The 18154-nt window shown below is 42.3% G+C and overlaps 1 protein-coding gene and 1 long non-coding RNA gene across 6 annotated transcripts in view; one reads left to right on the top strand and one right to left on the bottom strand.

Moving 5' to 3' along the window:
- BLM (BLM RecQ like helicase) overlaps positions 1-16253 on the top strand; it is a 100588-nt gene extending 84335 nt beyond the window's left edge. For all 5 annotated transcript variants that reach the window (XM_004431973.3, XM_087428978.1, XM_087428980.1 and 2 more), the window contains 6 exons: positions 427-574; positions 6094-6293; positions 6746-6938; positions 10438-10560; positions 12572-12773; positions 15935-16253. In XM_004431973.3, the coding sequence (XP_004432030.1) occupies positions 427-574; positions 6094-6293; positions 6746-6938; positions 10438-10560; positions 12572-12773; positions 15935-16112 (1044 nt within the window). In that variant the 3' untranslated portion in view covers positions 16113-16253. The remainder of the gene's footprint in view (positions 1-426; positions 575-6093; positions 6294-6745; positions 6939-10437; positions 10561-12571; positions 12774-15934) is intronic.
- Positions 703-7882, bottom strand: LOC147917692 (uncharacterized). Its single transcript, XR_015551636.1, has 3 exons — positions 7798-7882; positions 7496-7633; positions 703-931 (listed from the first exon to the last, which is right to left on the bottom strand). It is a non-coding gene; the product is annotated as an uncharacterized LOC147917692 (long non-coding RNA).
- Positions 16254-18154: the final 1901 nt, after the last annotated feature.

The following is an 18154-nucleotide window of genomic DNA, read 5'->3' as shown; positions in this document are numbered from 1 at the left end:
GATAATAAAAAGAATTAACTGGCACTAAAGACCCAAAAGAGGTTAGAACTCAAACTTGCATGATTGGACAATGGTTTTCCTCCCAAAAGTCACCATCCAGTAAGTGACAGAGCACTGTTCTAGGAAGTGTGAAGGGTTGAAAAAAAAGGAATATTCCTACCCACAGAGTGCTATCAGGTAATTGAAAGACAAGATGTATGTCTGTGAACCAGGAATGAAATAGGTATAGTAGAGTGCCAATTGTTCTAGACACAAGGTTAATGGAAGAACTTAGAAAAGAATGAACATTTGAAACTTCCTTGGTTTTTGGTCATGGTTTTGGTCTGGAAATGGTTATTATGAGACTAATACAGTTAGCATTAAACCCTAGCAATTTAGGTATCATTATCTTAATTATAGCAGAAGGTAATCTCTTTTTATCCATAGGATTATAAGACAAGAGATGTGACTGATGATGTAAAAAATATTGTAAGATTTGTTCAAGAACATAGTTCATCACAAGGAACGAGAAATAGAAAACATGTAGGTCCTTCTGGGAGATTTACTATGAATATGCTGGTCGACATTTTCTTGGGTAAGTTGTCTGTTTTATTGTTTGAGTTACATCAATTGAAATTGAACATCTAAAGAATTCATTACAAGTACATAGAAAAAATCTCTTGTCTATTTTCTTATAGAACTTAAGGGTTTCAAAATAAAACATTTTTGAGTAACAAAAGAAAATCAGTTTTTATGAATTATACCAGTTATTTTTATAGAATTTATATACGTCACTAAGATGAGTTTTCACATATAAAAAAAAAATAAAGCTTATACAATTTCATCTGAGTGAGTGGAATATAACTTGCTTGGAGAATTTCCCATTGATGAACTTCCAGTTCAAGATGGCAGCCTGAGCATAAGTATCTGTCTTCTTTTTTTGATTGAGGCCCTATTAAAATAATAGTAAGAAAATGAAATGGGGATTAATTCCATAACAGCATAGAGAACCAGAGAGAGACCATCATCAGATTAGAGGTTTTAAAAATCTTTTAAGAAATGGATGGAAGCATGTTGACAAATGGAATGAAATGCAATAAACTACAATGCAAAATAAATGTAGGAGAGAGTTATAGCAGAGGAGGGACTATCAACCAGGCAGAACCCCATTATCACTAGGCCTTGGACTTGAAAGTCTAGAGGTCCAGGGCATGCGAGTGAAAGCAGGGGAGCCAAAAATAGGAGGGGGCAGTTAAAAAAAAGTCTACCTACAAAAGAACTGCATCAAATACCAGCCTGGAATTGATTCCAGAACAAAAATAAATAAACTGCCTGAGGAATAGAAAGGCAACTGAGTTAGGGGCCAGAGCCCCTAAGTGGCATTTGGGGACCACCCAGCCCACCTCAAGTCTGGCCCTACCCACTTACCCTAAAGCAAACCTGATAACTGAATATCCCTCTTCAGGGAAGGAATTTGGGGGGAAATAGACCTAGATATAAAATAACAGAGGAAATCCACCTAAAAGGTATAACCTAGTCCCTGAAGGTTAAATATAAAGGGACAAAATAAATAAATAAATTAATTAATTAATTAATTAAATATAAAGGGACAGACAGTCAAGAGAAGGACCAAATAAGTAGAGTATTTAACCCTAGGGACAGAAATAATTTAGAAAATAGGCAACAGCTTTGGGGAGAAGAGAGCGTGATTCCTAATTAGTATTTTCACAAAGACTTAATAATAGAATGTTATGGAAAAGAAACAAAGAATGAGAAAGAGCTGTTAAAAGTTTTAAATGATTGGGGCTGGCCCAGTGGCGTAGTGGTTAAGTTTGTGTGCTCTGCTTCGGTGGCCCGGGGTTTGCAGGTTCGGATCCCGGGCATGGACCTATGCACTGCTTATCAAGCCGTGCTGTGGCGGTATCCCGTATAAAGTAGAGGAACATGGGCATGGATGTTAGCCCAGGGCAAATCTTCCTCAGCAAAAAGAGGAGGATTGGCAACAGATGTTAGCTCAGGGCTAATCTTGCTCAAAAAAAAATTTTAAATGATTGGCAAAGGAACTTTAGTGAAAAGGTTGGAGGATAACGTCAAGTAAATCGTCTAAGACCTGAGCAAAAAGATATATGGAAAATATGAGAGAAAAATATAGATCAATTCTTAGGAGATGTAAAATCTGACAGATAAAATTTTTTTTGGGGGGGGGAAGATCAGCCCTGAGCTAACATCTGATGCCAATCCTCTTTTTTGCTGAGGAAGCCTGACCCTGGGCTAACATGCCCATCTTCCTCTACTGTATATGGGACGCCGCCACAGCATGGCTTGACAAGCCACGCATCGGTGTGCACCTGGGATCCAAACCGGCGAACCTCGTGCTGCCGAATCAGACAGCGCACACTTAACCGCTGCGCCACCGGGCCGGCCCCTAAAATTTTTGAAATGGAAAATAGAGAGAGGGTTTTATCAAACCAATGATAGAAGAAAATTTTCCAGAGTGGAAGAGAAAGAAGGCTTCAGATTAAAATGCCCAGTGAATGCCAAATAAGATGCTTTATAAGATGAGCTTTAAGAATACCAAGAGTAGAGATGTTGGGGAGGAAAGACTTTTCCTCTGCTTTGTTAGATTTATTAGTTGGGGGCCTGTGAATTAAACTGACAAAAGACAAATTAGCAAGAGAAAAGACAGATTTAATCATGTATGTATGGGAGTTCACAGAGAAGTGTGACTCAAAGGGGCAGTTGGAATTTGTAGCTTATATACCATCTTAATAGGGGAAGGAGAGTGGGGGAAATGACGCTTATGGGAAAACAAATGATTTTTTGGAAAGATAAATGGGCCCTTAGAAGAATAAATGGGAGGGAGATATGATCAGTTCTGTGACAGTGTCTGTTTAGGTGTGATGGGGAGACTTCTCAACTCCAGTGCTAAGAGTCAGCCTTCCCTGGTTGCTCCCAGGGAGGGTATTTATGACAGTTGAGTTCTTTTAGAGGGCTCTGCTTTTTGGCAGATAAGAGATTTCAGAAACTCAAATGCCTTCTGCTCAAAATAATTTTTATGCTGCAGTGGCATATTCTGGACCCCTTCAGAGATAATCCTGAAAGCTTTGGAAAGAAAAAACAGAAACCAAAACCAAACTGGCATCAGATTAATATCAGCAACCCCGGAGACTAGAAGGCAAAGAAAGTGATTGCCCATCATATGATACCGTAAACAGAGGAACTGACTCATGGGTCCAGTGAGAAGAAATGGTGCCATCACAGCTATGCAGCAGGTCCAGGAAGCAGTCTGTGCAAATTGTAACAGAAAGTCAAGAAAAATAGGTCCCGAGCAGTATAGAGAAAGAAGAAGAAATAAAAGATTTTATTGATGACAGTGAAGAACACACATGTTACTTCTCAACAAAAAAAAAAGAGAAAGGCACTTAGAAACTCCAGGGGAAAGATTATATAAGAAAACCAAAGTCAAATATAAAACAAAGGAAATTGTTACACGATTTTGAGTAATTGATAGAATGTACACAAAATAATCCGTTTGTCTGGATGCAGTAAACATCCTCAGGGTTGCACAAGAGTCATGATGGCCCAAGTAGGAAAGGAAACCAGTCATGCTATAAGTACTGCTGGTTTGCTGCAGTGGTCAGGTCCAGGCACAGACTGAAACATGGTGAGAGGACAGGACAGGATGTGCGTGTGAATCTTGATGATGGAAAAGCAAAAATACAGTAAATAAAAATAAAGGAATAACCTCCTACATGGAGGGGAGGGAGAGTGGTCAAGAGTTCTCTCTAAAGTTACAAAAATAGTTAATAGATGAACCTATGTTATCATATAATTAGCAAAATCTGGGGGAGGGTAAAGTGAAGGGGGTGGTATAAATGAGACCACCCTCATCTTTCGTAGTGAGAGGTCAATAGATAATGGCAGGTGGTGCCTGGCTTGTAAACAGTGACACCAAGAGTTAGGGTTCAGTGTAGAGGTGACCACCAGAAGAGCTGAAAACAAAAGGATTTAAAAGGTGATTGCCTTGGAGAAGAGAGTGAGACTGGGGAGGGGAAGGGTGGGACAGAGGAATGTTGTTTGTGGGAATGCACATGTATTACTTTAATTTAAAATATATAAAGCAATTAATGGGTTCATTCATTTTTTAAAAAATGAATAGCCTAGGTTGGAGTAGGAAGATGGTTTGCTCAGTTTCTCGCTGTTCCTTCTGGATCTGCTCATTCTTGCAGACAAAAACAGCTTTTAGTGCTGGTGTGCCCCTTGTGGATTTTTTGTGTGTGTGTGTGAGGAAGATTGGCTCTGAGCTAACACCCGTTGCCAAATTGCTTGAGGAAGATTGTTCCTGAGTTAATGTGTGCCAGTCTCCATCCTCCCTGTATGAGGGACACCGCCACAGCATGGCTTGGTGAGTGGTATGTAGGTCCACGCCCGGGATCCAAACACGCAAACCCTGGGCTGGCCCCTGCTTTCTGGAGATTCTTGCGTTCTCCCAGTTTGTACCTCTTTTAGGGGTGGAAGGAATGAGATATTGCAGATAAAATAACTTATTGTATGAGTGATGCATGATCAGTGTGCATTATGATATGTAGAAAACTAAAAAATATAACTCCAGAAAAAACTGCTATTTTAATTTGTTTGCTCACAGTCACATATGTATCATATTGTACATATAATTTATATCATTTTTATATAACAAGATATAAGCATTTTCTGAATTTTTATTCTAAAGTGCTTTTTAATAATTTATATTTTATCATATTGATGAAATGTGTATACGTAGTCTTATTTTAGAACATTTTTTTTTATTGTAAATAATAGTGTGATAAACAGCCTCTTAAATACACCTTCGAGGGCCAGCCCTGGTGGCCTAGTGGTTAAGTTTGGTGTGCTCCGCTTTGGTGGCCCAGGTTCAGTTCCTGACAACTACACAAGTTGTCTGTCAGTGGCCGTGCTGTGGTGGCGACTCACATACAAAAAGAGGAAGATTGGCGGCAGATGTTAGCTCAGGGTGAATCTTCCTCAGCAAATAAATACATACATACATAGATCTTTGACTGCGTCTCTAATTGCACCTTTCATGTAGACTCCTAGAAAGATTACTAAATCAAACATTTTTCTGACACATTCTTCAGTTTCTCATTAGCTCTTATATGTTTTTAAGAAAACTGTTTATGTTTCATCCAGCTGTCTTAGTTATCCTCAGCACTAGGGCTGGTCCACATCATCCAGCCCACCCTTACCAGAGCAGAGGTCCTGATCCTGTAATGTCACATTTCAGGGACACAAATCACTTGAGGAAAGAAAAAATTAAATCATTCAGCATATATGACCAGAAGCCATCTGAAATTTACAATAATGTGATTATTGGAACCTCTTAAAATAGAGCTAAAGCTTTACAAAGTAACTGTTAATTCTAACTATAATCAACGTCACAAGGCTTCTGAAGTAGACTGTTATAATAAAATTGTGTTTACAATGAAGACATTCGTAATTACAGCAGCTTGAATGTAAAACCAAGGATCCAGCCCTCAGCCAGTGAGAGGAGGAGGGAAGTGTGCACAGCCTTGTGGAGTGTTGTGCTTTTGTTTTGGAATTTGTATGGGCTTCGTTTGTGAGGGTGACAAAAAGTATAGACTTAAATACTTTGATTGTAAATAGGTAGCAATTTCAGTACAGGACCAGAGATAGCATTTATAAAATTGATTGTCAAAAATTGATTGTCAAAAATGCACAATTATCCTAACGTAGCACATTGATATGAAGCTGTTAAGGTTTATATGAACTCTTTCTTTGATTTCTTTGCTGTAATATAATTTTATAAGCTGGAAATGCAACATCCTAAAATGATAAACTTTATTTTGCTGCTGTTTTTGGTCAATGTGTGTTATAAAAAGATGAGGAAAAGTACATTCAACCGTTAAAATTTTATAGTTCTACTCAAATATTCTCATTTTATGGAAATGGGTGTCTGTTGGTGCCATGGATTTTCCTGTGGAATAGACTGTCTGTTCCCTTTATCCAGACCTGTCCATAAATGACTTTTTCAGCCTTTTCTATTAGAGGGTTGTGGTGTACCTACGTTTACTAATCTAACTTCTTGTACCCTCTTACCAGGGAGTAAGAGTGCAAAAATTCAGTCGGGGATATTTGGAAAGGGATCTACTTATTCACGACACAATGCCGAAAGACTTTTTAAAAAGCTGATACTTGACAAGATCTTGGATGAAGATTTATATATCAATGCCAATGACCAAGCAATTGCCTATGTGATGCCCGGAAATAAAGCCCAAACTGTACTAAACGGGCATTTAAAGGTATGGTATTTTAAATGTTTATTTCATTTTAGTATCTCCCAATGAGTGGACAAAAATATATTACTGCAAATTAAAGTGTCTTTTCCAAAGCTTATGGATACTGAATTTATATCTACTGTCCTATATGAACATACTCTGTTCCTCTTAATTTGGAAAGAGATCTTAAAATTGAATCCAAGTAATGTAATACCTGTCAAAATGAATTTAATGAGCTATCAGATCACTTAAATCGTCATCTGTTCATTAAATAAACATTTATCAAGAAGCTCTTCTGTACTATGCCGTAGAGATAGAAAGACAGAGAGTACACAGCACCTGTTCCCAAGGGGCTCACTGTCTACTCGGCATAATAGAAATACCAAAAAAAGGTGCAATTAAGCATTAAATAAAGCCTCTCTTTGGATATAAGCATGCACATACCCACTCCTGTGATCTCTTTCTCTCTCACAAAGGTAGATTTTATGGAAACGGAAAATTACAGCAGTGTGAAAAAACAAAAAGCGTTGGTGGCAAGGGTATCTCAGAGGGAAGAGATGGTTAAGAAATGTCTTGGAGAACTTACAGAAGTCTGCAAATCTCTGGGGAAAGTTTTTGGTGTCCACTACTTTAATATTTTCAATACTGTCACTCTCAAGAAGCTTGCAGGTGAGTATATGTGAGTCTTCTGTTATGTGGCATAAATTAATAGGCCAAAAGTTAATCTTGCTAAGGAACTTTTTAAGTGCATAAATATATGTCTTTTTTATTATTTTTATTTAACTACTAAATTGAAAGCTCAGAGAAACAATTTAAACTTATTCTTGAGATAAAATATATTCTTTAAGATCTGTGCAGTACTTTGTTATTCAGACATATGGTATAATTTTAATTTTATACTTTAATGCTGGATATTAGAATATGGATAATTGTCATCTCTAACACTAGGTGTCACTTAATGATTTTGTGTCCATTATCTGCCTGCCTTATGATGTTTAGCTGTGTTATGTACAAATGCCTTGGCAGTGAAGAGGTAAGTTCCTTACAAAAAGAGATTGTTTTATGCTTCTTTGAATCTGGATCTAGCAAACTGCTATGTCTTTAGTTAATAAATACTTGCTAACCTGAGTTATTTCCATAGCTTCAGAGAGCTCAACCCAGAATTCTAACAGTAAAGTCCCTGGAAAATAAATTGTTCACAGAGTTGACTGACTAGTGTGCCTTACCTTCCAGGTTCTTCTTTCACACAGTCTCATCGTCATGACTTTCTCTCTTTTCCATTCCCACTCCTATGAGCATAGGTCATTACAGTATGTCATCAGCTCTAAGATGCCGTCTATTTTCAGACACCGTTATTTTATGGACTGTTAAGAAAGAAAAAATTCTACTAATTAAACTATGACAGTGCTTTCATGGAAAGAATTGGTTTTGACTTATTTAGATATAGATTTTTATCACATATAACTGTGCATATATTAAAAATGCATAAAATCAAAGTAAGTTAATTTAGGTACTTGTAAATACTCACATTCAAAGCCTGACTCTTCATGGGGCCAGCCCAGTGGCATAGCGGTTAAGTTTGTGTGCTCTGCTTCAGCAGCCCGGGGTTCACCAGTGCGGATCCTGGGTGTGGACTTACTCACCGCTCATCAAGCCGTGCTGTGGAGGCGTTCCACATAGAAGAGCTACAAGTGTACAACTGTGATATATGCAACTATGTACTGGGGCTTTGAGGAGAAAAAAGAGGAAGTTGGCAACAGATGTTAGCGCAGGGCCAATCTTCCTCAAAAAAAAAAAAAAAGCCTGACACTTCTGAATTGTTTTTTGACTAGTTGTCTTTCTTTTTCCTCGTCTCATTGAGAATGTTAATGATACAGCCTTTTTAGCGTGTTCCACTGTCTTCCCTAGGATTTTAATCAAAACCTTTATCACCCATTCTGATTTGATGGTGGCATTTCTTGATGATACTAGAAAGTGTCAACGAAGGTTGCACGTCTCTCAGGAACACAGTGTAACACTGCTTCATCTACTCTAGGCATATTCTCTTTTAGGTCGTGTAAAGCACTTGGTTGTTGCTTGCAAGAAACTATGGAATTGTGGTCATTTCCTCAAAGACAGATATTTGCTTTATTAATGCCAGATTTATTCCTCATTACTGTGTTCTGAGCTTTTCTGCATTCACAATCCCTTTCCCAGTGCTAATCACAGTCTAGGCTTTCTGTAGACATTCCATGTGGCAGTTAAACTCAGCATGTGAGGACCCAGCACTGCAGTGACGCTGTCGACGTGCTGACAGTGCAGATGGCTGTGCCTCGGTTCCCACGTGCACGGGCGGCAGCAGCCGCAGTACAGCTGCCATTTGGCCGTCAGCACTGTAAGATGCACCTTGACCTCAGGAATGCCAAAACGTGAGAGAGTGTGTGTCTTCGAATCGATGAAATACAGTATTTTGTTCCTGGGCTATTGGTGTGGTTTCCTAACTGGTCTCCTTAACTCCAGTTATGAACATGATATACATTTTAATCTTTCAAAAACTGCTAAAACTCCAGCAGCTCTCCAGATAAGGTACAAATTCTATCAAGGATCTGCATTTCTACTTGCCTCTCCCGCTTTATCTTCCACTAACCCCCTCCATAAACCTTCTGGTCTGTCCCACAGGTCTGTTCCTTTTCCTCTAAATATAGAAATGATGTGAAAATTACAGATTTGAAATCCACCCTTTGCTCAAGTCAGATACGTAGGAATTATTACTCCCTCACTCCCCATAGCCAGTGCATCAATAAATCCTGCAGACCCAGCCTCCAAAACGTATCCATCCCTCTCTTCTCTCCATCCTCACTACTACATTCTTGTTCACTGCATCCTCTCTTGCTCCAACAGTGGCTTCCACCAGGCTCCCAGTCCACTCTCCCTCACAATCCATTTTCCATACAGCAGCCAGAGTGATCTTTATTTTTTATTTATTTAGTTTTTTGTGAGGAAGATCAGCCCTGAGCTAACATCCATGCCAACCCTCCTCTTTTTTTGCTGAGGAAGACTGGCCCTGAGCTAACATCTATTGCCAATCCTCCTTTTTTTCCCTTTTTCTCCCCAAAGCTCCAGTAGATAGTTGTATGTCATAGTTGCACATCTTTCTAGTTGCTATATGTGGGATGCCGCCTCAGCATGGCTGGACACGCAGTGCGTCGGTGCGCGCCCAGGATCCGAACCCGGGCCACCAGTAGCGGAGTGCACACACTTAACCGCTAAGCCATGGGGCTGGTCCCAGAGTGATCTTTAAAATGACCAACTTGTCTAGCTACAAGACTAATGTGCTATCTGTATGCAGAGGACTCTTTTTTTTCTTTCCTTTTTTTTTTTTTTGAGGAAGATTGGCCCTGAGCTAACATCTGTTGCCAATCTTCCTCTTTTTCTTTTTCTCCCCAAAGCCCCAGTACAGAGTTGTATATCCTAGTTGTACGTCCTTCTAGCTCTTCTGTGTGGGATGCCGCCTCGTCATGGCTTGATGAGCCGTGAGTAGGTCTGTGCCCAGGATTCGAACTGGTGAATCCCCGGCCCCCGAAGGGGAACGCACGAACTTAACTGCTATGCCACCAGGCCGGCCCCCAGAGGACTCTTAAAAGCCTGCTTGTTGAACTCAGAATGCCTGCTTCACCCCACATGTGGAAAGACTGGAGGAAGAATGGGTTTGGGTTGGGGAAAGTAAGAATTCGGTTATGGCCTTACTGAGTAGGATAGACAAGTCTGGAGTGCAGGGCAAAAGTCAGAGCTGGAGATATAAATGTGGGCGTTCTCCACAACAGCGGGAATATCAGTCTTGCAGCTGGACAAGTCTGTGTTGTGAGAACAGTGGGCGAGAGCAAAGTCTGGGTAAACTGAGGCACGTTGCACAGGTCCCGCCTGTAGTTTCCCTCATGTCCTTTGCTCTGGCCCACTCTCTGCCCTGACGTATGCACCTTTGCTGCTGGAATTGGATGATGGGCTCCTGCCTTCTAGGCCTGTCTGCTGCCTCTGCTGGCACTAAGTGCCTTTTAGAAATTGGCCCATGTGCCCAGTGCTCTACAGTTAGTTGGCACTTAACAAACGTGCTGAATGGGTGAATGAGCATGAATTCAGTGGGTTTTCTATGGGTGGTGATTTAAATTCCTAATTTTATGCCCATGCACAGAATCTTTATCTTCTGATCCTGAGATTTTGCTTCAAATTGATGGTGTTACTGAAGACAAACTGGAAAAATATGGTGCAGAAGTGATTCCAATATTACAGAAATACTCTGATTGGACATTGCCAGGTTCAGTATACAGCCAAATATGTTTTCTAAAAGCCTGTTTTAATGTTAAGCGATGCATCTTACTGGATTAGAATTATGTGGTTTCCGGGTTGTATTAATACTTTTACACCTTGTCACACTGATGTTCAAGTGCTCAGACTACCCCCAGTGGTGTGTCAGTCACCTCTTAGAGGACACTGGTGCTTTTGTCCCCCAGGGGATGCCAGTCACTGAACCTGCTAATAGAACCAAAGGGCGACCTTTGGGCCCGGGAGTTACTGGTTCTGTTAAGGCAAGCGCCCGAGGAATCAGGAGCTCTGGGTGCAGATCCCAGATCTGCTACCATCTTGCTCTGTGATCCTTGGCAGGCCACGGATAACTTCTTTGTGCTTCACTTTCTTTATCTAGGAAGGAATATGTTATCTGACAAGCATGTCTAAAGATAGAATTTAAGAGTTTAAATGTTTTGGAAAAATGTTAAGATGTAATTGGAATGCTAGATAATCTTATTGTTATTAGCAGTTGAAAGAATCTGCCTGGGTGAGTGCATCAGCAGCAGCCATTCCCAGAGGTTACATTAGGCCTGTCATGTAGCACCTCTAATTGTGAACCTCATCACTGAGCTATAGAAAGCATTGACTAAGGGAAAATTGAGAACAAAGAAAGATTTTGTTGTAGGAGATATGGTGGGTGCAGAAGTGTTATGCCCTCCTATAACATATTGCCATGCAATAAGACACAACAGACAAGCCAAGTTAATTGTTGACCACAGTAGGGGTTTCTTCTCAAGGCTAACGGAAATGGCAAGCAAGATGAGAAATGAATGAGCATGCGTTTTAAATTCTCTCCACATTTTTTTATCCATTAACAAAATGCTGAAAAGTAGGGTTTTTGTAAATTCCTCTGTATGGTAATTATTCCATTAAAAGCCTTGCTTTGAATACATTGACAGTCTCTTGGTAGGAACTTGAACATTTCTTTAGTATGGTAACTTGTTTGAAAGGGGATTTTACCCACATTAGACAGGGCTGCTCTGTGGAAACAGCCCACAGTGTGGTAGTGATCTGTCCTACGTATTGACAGACAGACACTGTGCCAAGAGCTTTGCCTATTTTGTGTTATTGAATCCTCGCAACACCCATTTACAGGTGAGAATGGGGGAGGCCTTCTCATTTCTCCAAAGTCCCACAGCTCTTCGCCCAAGCTATACTGCCTCCTGTGTGAACTAGTGTTGGACGGATGAGGAGTCCGATGTGCCCTTCCTGCCAGGCAGGAGGGTCATCTGGGGGAGAACCAGACCAGCCAGGAAGTATCTTCCATCAGAAAATGGAGCCGGGATCCCTGTTGACCTCTGGAGGGGTTTCATGCTTTTTGGGTGCCTTGGGATGTAAATACCTGTGGAAATTACTATCTTCTTTGCAAATGTGTACTTTCTTACAGATCCATTTCCTGCATAGTCTGTGAAATATTCACAACTGTTATGCAAAGAAGTGTTTTTTGTCTTTGAAGAGTAAAATATCATCTAGACTTTTCTGACACTCATTTACTAAATAACTGTTGTGCAGAGATGAAACGCAGAACATAGTTTGTTATGTTTCTCTTACACTGGGCTTATTTTTTCAGCATGTGTGAAATGATAAATAAAATTGTTTTTTATTTAGCACTTTATACTTTCCAAAGAGCTTAACAAGATTAACTGCTCAAACAAAAACAGGGACGCAGGCCATACACAACAGAGTATGAGGCAAACCTGATGTCTCTAGTTAAGTTAAAGAGTATCACAAATTTTTTTAATGAATTCTGATCCCCTTTCTTTAAAAATAAATTGGCATTGAGCACTTTGGGGCTTTGTGAAGTAAAAAAAGAAATGTTCAGTTCTTGTGGAATTGTTGAATCCATGTGGCAAGAGGGTGCCAGAAAGGCAGCCAGGTGTCAGCTGAGCTGCACCCGTGTTGTGTATCTCCGTGTAGACCGTAAGCACACTTGGAGCAGCTCAGTGTCACCGGTAAACGTCTGCATTGTCCGTTTGTAGCTGAGGACGGTTCCCCACGGGTAAGCCCATCCAGCAGCAGAGGCACTGGAAGAAATGCCACTGAGGAGTTCCATGAGGAAACACCCGTATCTTCTCACTACTTTGCAAATAAAACCAAAAATGAAAGAAAGAGGAAAAGGATGTCAGCCTCCCAAAGGTCTAAGAGGAGAAAAACTGGCTTCGGTGCTTCCAAGACAAAAGGGTATGTTCTGTGACATGTTCTGCAATGTGGGATATAAGGGAGAAAAGAACAAAAGCAAACTGCTCTGGTTTGCTTTTAAGTATTTATTAAAATAAGCCATTATTAAATGTTGTCCCTCCAGTTGTGGAGTGATGATTAAGGTTTGATCTAAAACAAAATCATTTGTTTCAGATTTTTAAAGTATCTTCTTCTAAGTTGATTATCGCTAAAGTTTTATAGTTTGCAAAATCTTTGCCAATTTTGACCTTACCTTAGAAAAAAAAATTTGATAATTGTTCTTCTTGAGAGACTTTTCCACCTAAAATACTATAACCCATATACTAGCTGAATAAGCAAAGGGCTTTGCTCCTCGTTGCTCTTATGATTCTGTCAGGACTTGCTACCCTGCTTTTACTGCCGCAGAGTCTGCAGGCCTCCACGTGGAGGCCCTACGTGCTCCCTGCCATTCGTTAATACCTAGGAGAACCAACCTCCCAGCCTTCAAAGGGTAGCAGAGAAGAGGCCACAACAGGAAAACCAAAAGGTCTAGGCACGGCGTGAATGGCTTCCATCTTCCCTTTCCCACATCTGCCTGGCCCCTGGGCTGGGATGCGTCTGCTTTGGGGTGCTCTCTGCGCACGGAGCGGGCACAGAGAGAGCATTGTCAGGTCCGGGGGGAGTGATCTGGGCAGCATTATTTCTTCATAATTACACTGTTTCTGACAGCCCCTTTCTCCTGTCTTCTGCAAGGAGATCCTCTGCCCTTGCCTCGTAGGTAAGTGGGCAAGATTGTGACCATCCTGTCAGTGTGGAGAATGTGGCCCCAAAATAACTGCATATTATAACAGTATGCTTACAGAACCAGGAAACAAGGCCTCAGGAAACTTTTGCAAGCTGTTGTGTTTTTCTTTTGCAGTTTTTCTACCTCTTTTCCTTTTAGGTAATAAAAAACAAAAATTGAGTGGGGGAAGAGAAAGGAAGGCAAATGTTACCAAATTGTCGTTTTCTTGTTAAATCCATAAACAAACATCTTGTATGTGCTGATCCTTCTGCCAGGGTACAGGAATTAAAGGCATTAGTAAATGTTAGTCTAATTTTGTGATTTTTAGTGCACAAGTGACCAGCAGATGTTCTTCTGTGGGGACATTTTTCTTTTCTTCATTTACTCCTCCGTTTTGGGAAATACTGTTTACTCAGAAGTTCACACAGAGCAGGAGACCTTAAAAGGCACCTGGTCCAGCCCCTGGGGGTTTCTGAGGAGGAGGCTGAAGCCCCGCCTGGGGAAGGCTCGTGTGAGGCTGTCCCCACCTGGTCTCAATTCCACAGGTAGGACTGGGCACCGGCTCGCCCACGCCTGCCCAGAGCACTTTCATTTCTGCACAGCGTCCTTGGAGATTCCTTCAAAACGATCATTGTCTTCTCGTTTTTACTTGTTAGAACAAAGCAAACCATATTTTAGCGTTCGTTGCCGTCCTCTCCCTTATTCAGTTTTCACAACTTTTGTTTATAAGAGAAAAGCACGTTGCCCTATGGTCTAGGACCTAATCTAATAAGTAGTAAAACTCACGCTTGTCCAAAAGCCAGCACCAATTTTGATGCTAGTTTTCAATTAGCCTATGTGTTTACAGTGGGATTCTTTTCTAATCCCTGCTGGCTAAAACCAGTAAGTTTTGTGACTTTTTTTTACCCTTGTAGCAGCCTCCTTGTGTTTGTGCTTCATCCTCCTTATTGTCACTGAATCACTCTGAAAGATGGTTTCCCACAGTTCCCAGTCTGCTCACCTGGTTGAGAGTCTGCACAGCGACAGAATAAATGTGGCTCTTTGCCAGAGACTTAACTCTCCACCCTGCCCTCAGAGTTTTACATCTTCAGAATGACACACAATGAACCAGTTGTGTTCTGGGCTCTGAGTGGGAGTAAAATGGATGGCCCCGGTGAAATGGAGGCTGCTGTTGGCAGGTTCGTTCTGTAAATCAACATAAACAGCAGGTTTTTGCTCGGGGCTTAATTTCTCAGCAGGAAACCAGCACAGGGAAATTTAAGGCTGCTTCTCTGCCTTAGAAGCGGATATTTGCCAGTTCTGCAGTAAAATTGCCCTCAAGCAAGTGTTTAAAAATGTTAAAAAAAACACACTTTACCCAGCCCCACCAAAATGTTACCACAGACTGGAGGCCCTGATTCCCTGGCCCCTAAATTCAAAGATGGGAGGCCACGTGCATGCCCTGATGCTGTGGACTAATGCTGGGCATGAATTCAGCCTGGTCACAAAGCCGTCACAAAAATTCCGGTAGGGAAAGCCTTCTATAGGGAATGCTGCCTGCTGTTATCCTTGTAGACATGCCAGCCCTGGGATTTCTATTTTTTTCTGTTTTATTTGAGGGGAGAAAAAAAGGTGTTACCTTCAGGTCGGTGAGAGAAGTGAGGTGCTGGAAGGACTTTGTGATGGGCTGTGGCAGGGGCTGCTTTCCTGGTTTAAGGCAGCGAGTGGGAGGCAAGAGCAGGCAGATCTTGGAGGGTAGGCAGGAGAGTGAGCTGCTGGTGACATGGCCCTGACAGGCGTGCCAGACCTGAGCAACTCTCGGGCCTCCCTGGGGAACCACATCTGCAGCCTTCCCCGCGGCCGGGGCTGGCCAGGAAGAGGCTCTGCTCTGCTCTACCCGCCCACCCAGCTCAGCCAAGAGTAGGACCCCAGCTCTGCCCCATCTCCACTCACCCACAAAACTACCTTTCTCTGGACAGTATAAGCCCAGTAATTCCAGAGTGTCTATTGTCTGGGCATTTGGGGCCTTAAAACAAGGTATTCTTGCTTCCTTTATTTGGTCAGGATAGATCCAGGAATGTGGATCTCAGCTCTGTTGTCCAGAGGGAGAGGCCTGATGATCAGCCATGAAAAGTGTGGGTGGACAGAAGGCTCGGAGTTGGTCTCAAGTCACAGAAGTAAGAAACAATCCTTGACATTTTAGGAAGACAAATTTAGGACAAATTTGTGTGAAGGGCAGCAGTCCTTTATTACTTGAATTGTCAAGGAAACTTACCTTACCCAGGGGGTTTATAGGCAGAAAATTCACAGAGACCTCAGACCAAGGAAAGTCATGGATCATAGAGCTCCGTGCAGGTTAAGAGAAAGAAGACTGTTCACTTGTGGTTTTATTTAACATTTTCTTTTCTTTGTCACCTTTTAGGGGGTCCACCGCATGCAGAAAGATATCTTCTAAAACTAAATCCTCCAACATATTTGGACCCAGTTCAGCTTTGCATGGTTCTGAAGCGGCATCAGGAGCCAGTAGAAAATTGGGGATTATGGCTCCACCAAAGCCTATAAATAGACCGTTCCTTAAGCCTTCATATGCATTTTCATAACAACCAAATCTCAGTGTACATAGATCTTATTTCTTGTCAGCATCTGACCATCTGTGAATATAAAGCTCTTAGTTTTGTTATACCATTTGTAATTTTTACTCATATCTATTAATATTTAAATAAATGCTTGGGGTGACAGTTCTTATTTTTAAAATAAACATTTTCTTTTGAATAAGCATGATTTGCTGCCACTGCAAGCGTTGTGGCCATTGTTTCTCAGAACTTCTGAAGCAGCAGCTGAATCATCTTAGAAAAACTCTAAGCACGTCATGAAACACAAAAGCTCAAGGGAAAGACATGGATGGGACATTGTGAAACTAAAACTTTTTGCGTAAGAGGACACAAACAAAATTAAAAGACAAATGACAGAGAAAATAGGGAAAAATATATAACAGAGGATTAATATCCATAATATACAAAGAGTACCTATAAATCATTAAGGAAAAAAAGACAGCCCAGTAGAAAAATGAACAAAGGATGTGAATAGGCTCTTCTCAGAAGAAGAAATACAAATCGCCCATGAATATGTGGAAAATACCCAATCTCCCTAGTTAAAAATATAAATTACAATAATGAGATGCCATTCTTTTGCCTATGAAATTGTCCACACTGGACAGTCTCCCAAAATCTGGGGTCAACAAGAGAGTGGTCAAACATTCTGTTGGTGAGAACATGTTAAATGTTGGTGTTGTCCTTTAGTATTAGGGAGGCCATACTTTTCCAGACTCTCCATTAATAGGCTGATTGGCCAGAAAGTCTTAAAGTGGGATTTTGGCACCCCTTTTTGGAGCTCCAGGACCTCATTTTTGGAAACTTATTTTTTCTTAGCTGTAAGTAACTCTCGTGACCTGTTTGGTGTCCCACTTCTCTCCTTGACCTCATCAAATGGGTAGAGCTGAGGAGGCCCTGCGTGGGCCAGAGGTGTTGAGGATGGAGTTGGCTGGAAGCTCAGTACTGAGTAGAGACTCAGCACGGAGGTGGGCCCTGGGCCCACCCTGAGGGGCCAGCCTCGTAGCTGCACACCTACTTGCTGCCTCCTCAACTGCCATCTGGTGCTTCGGGCTCCACATTTAACGGAGGAGCCTGGCCAGACAGGAGTCTGCTGAGGGCTGTGTGCTGTTACCTCAGGATGCCTTCCAGAGCTGACATTTTCAGAGAAACCATCTTTGCAGCAAGCCCTGACTCAAGTGGCCAGAAGAACCTTCTCGGGGTGAGGAGAGGAAGTGGAGGACAAAGTAGCCAGTAGTTGAAGCTGCTGGCCTAATGTCCCTAGCATGAGGTCACCTTGGAGAGTTGGAGAGGCACAAGAGTGTCTGGCCAGAGGTCACACCCTTCCACCTACAGCAGCTCTGGCTTTGAGGGGGCGTGGGGCAGGCTCCACACAGCCGATCCCACAGACATTGGGTCACTTCCCAGCTCTGACCTCATTCATTCCTTTACTGAGCGCCTCTTCTGCCCAGACACTGGAGACGGAGCTATCCCCTCAGGAGTGCCCACTCTGCCTCCAGGGGCCCCCCAGGGCAATGGGAGAACAGATCAGGGCAGTGCAGTGGGAGCCCAAGGGTGGAGTGGGGCCAGTACTGCCCGCCGCACCGTCATCCGGCCTTCCACCGTAGCACTCAGGAGGACAGTCAACTCATCCCTGCCGCCCAGCAGGAACCGGACGCCTGAAGACCTTGGACTAGCCCAGGGTCAAGTGGCAGAGCTAGGCCCCACACCCAGCTCTTTTAAAAAATTCTGGGAACATGCACAGAAAATGCAAGCAGCCTCCTTCAATTCAACCTCCAGCCTTCCCAGACCCCCTGGAGAATGCAGCTGCATCCACACGGGGCAATCCTGGGAGGACAGACGCGCATGGACTTTCCTTAGACCAAAACCAGGGCCTCTGGCAGCCAGTGAGAAAGATGGTGACAGCAAAGCCGCTCGAGGCTGGGCCCTGGGCGGCGGGGGGGCCCTCAGTGGGCACAGAAATCACCGCCGCCTGGGAGGAGTGGTGGGGACAAGTCCACCAGGGAGTTCCAGCCTAGGACCCTTTACTGGCC

This window comes from Ceratotherium simum, chromosome 3 (genome assembly GCF_057802395.1).
Source record: "Ceratotherium simum simum isolate JZ-2026a chromosome 3, ASM5780239v1, whole genome shotgun sequence".
Classification (NCBI taxonomy): domain Eukaryota; kingdom Metazoa; phylum Chordata; class Mammalia; order Perissodactyla; family Rhinocerotidae; genus Ceratotherium; species Ceratotherium simum.
The sequence above is the reverse complement of the archived record's forward strand: the minus strand, read 5'-3'. Positions and strand labels throughout refer to the sequence as shown.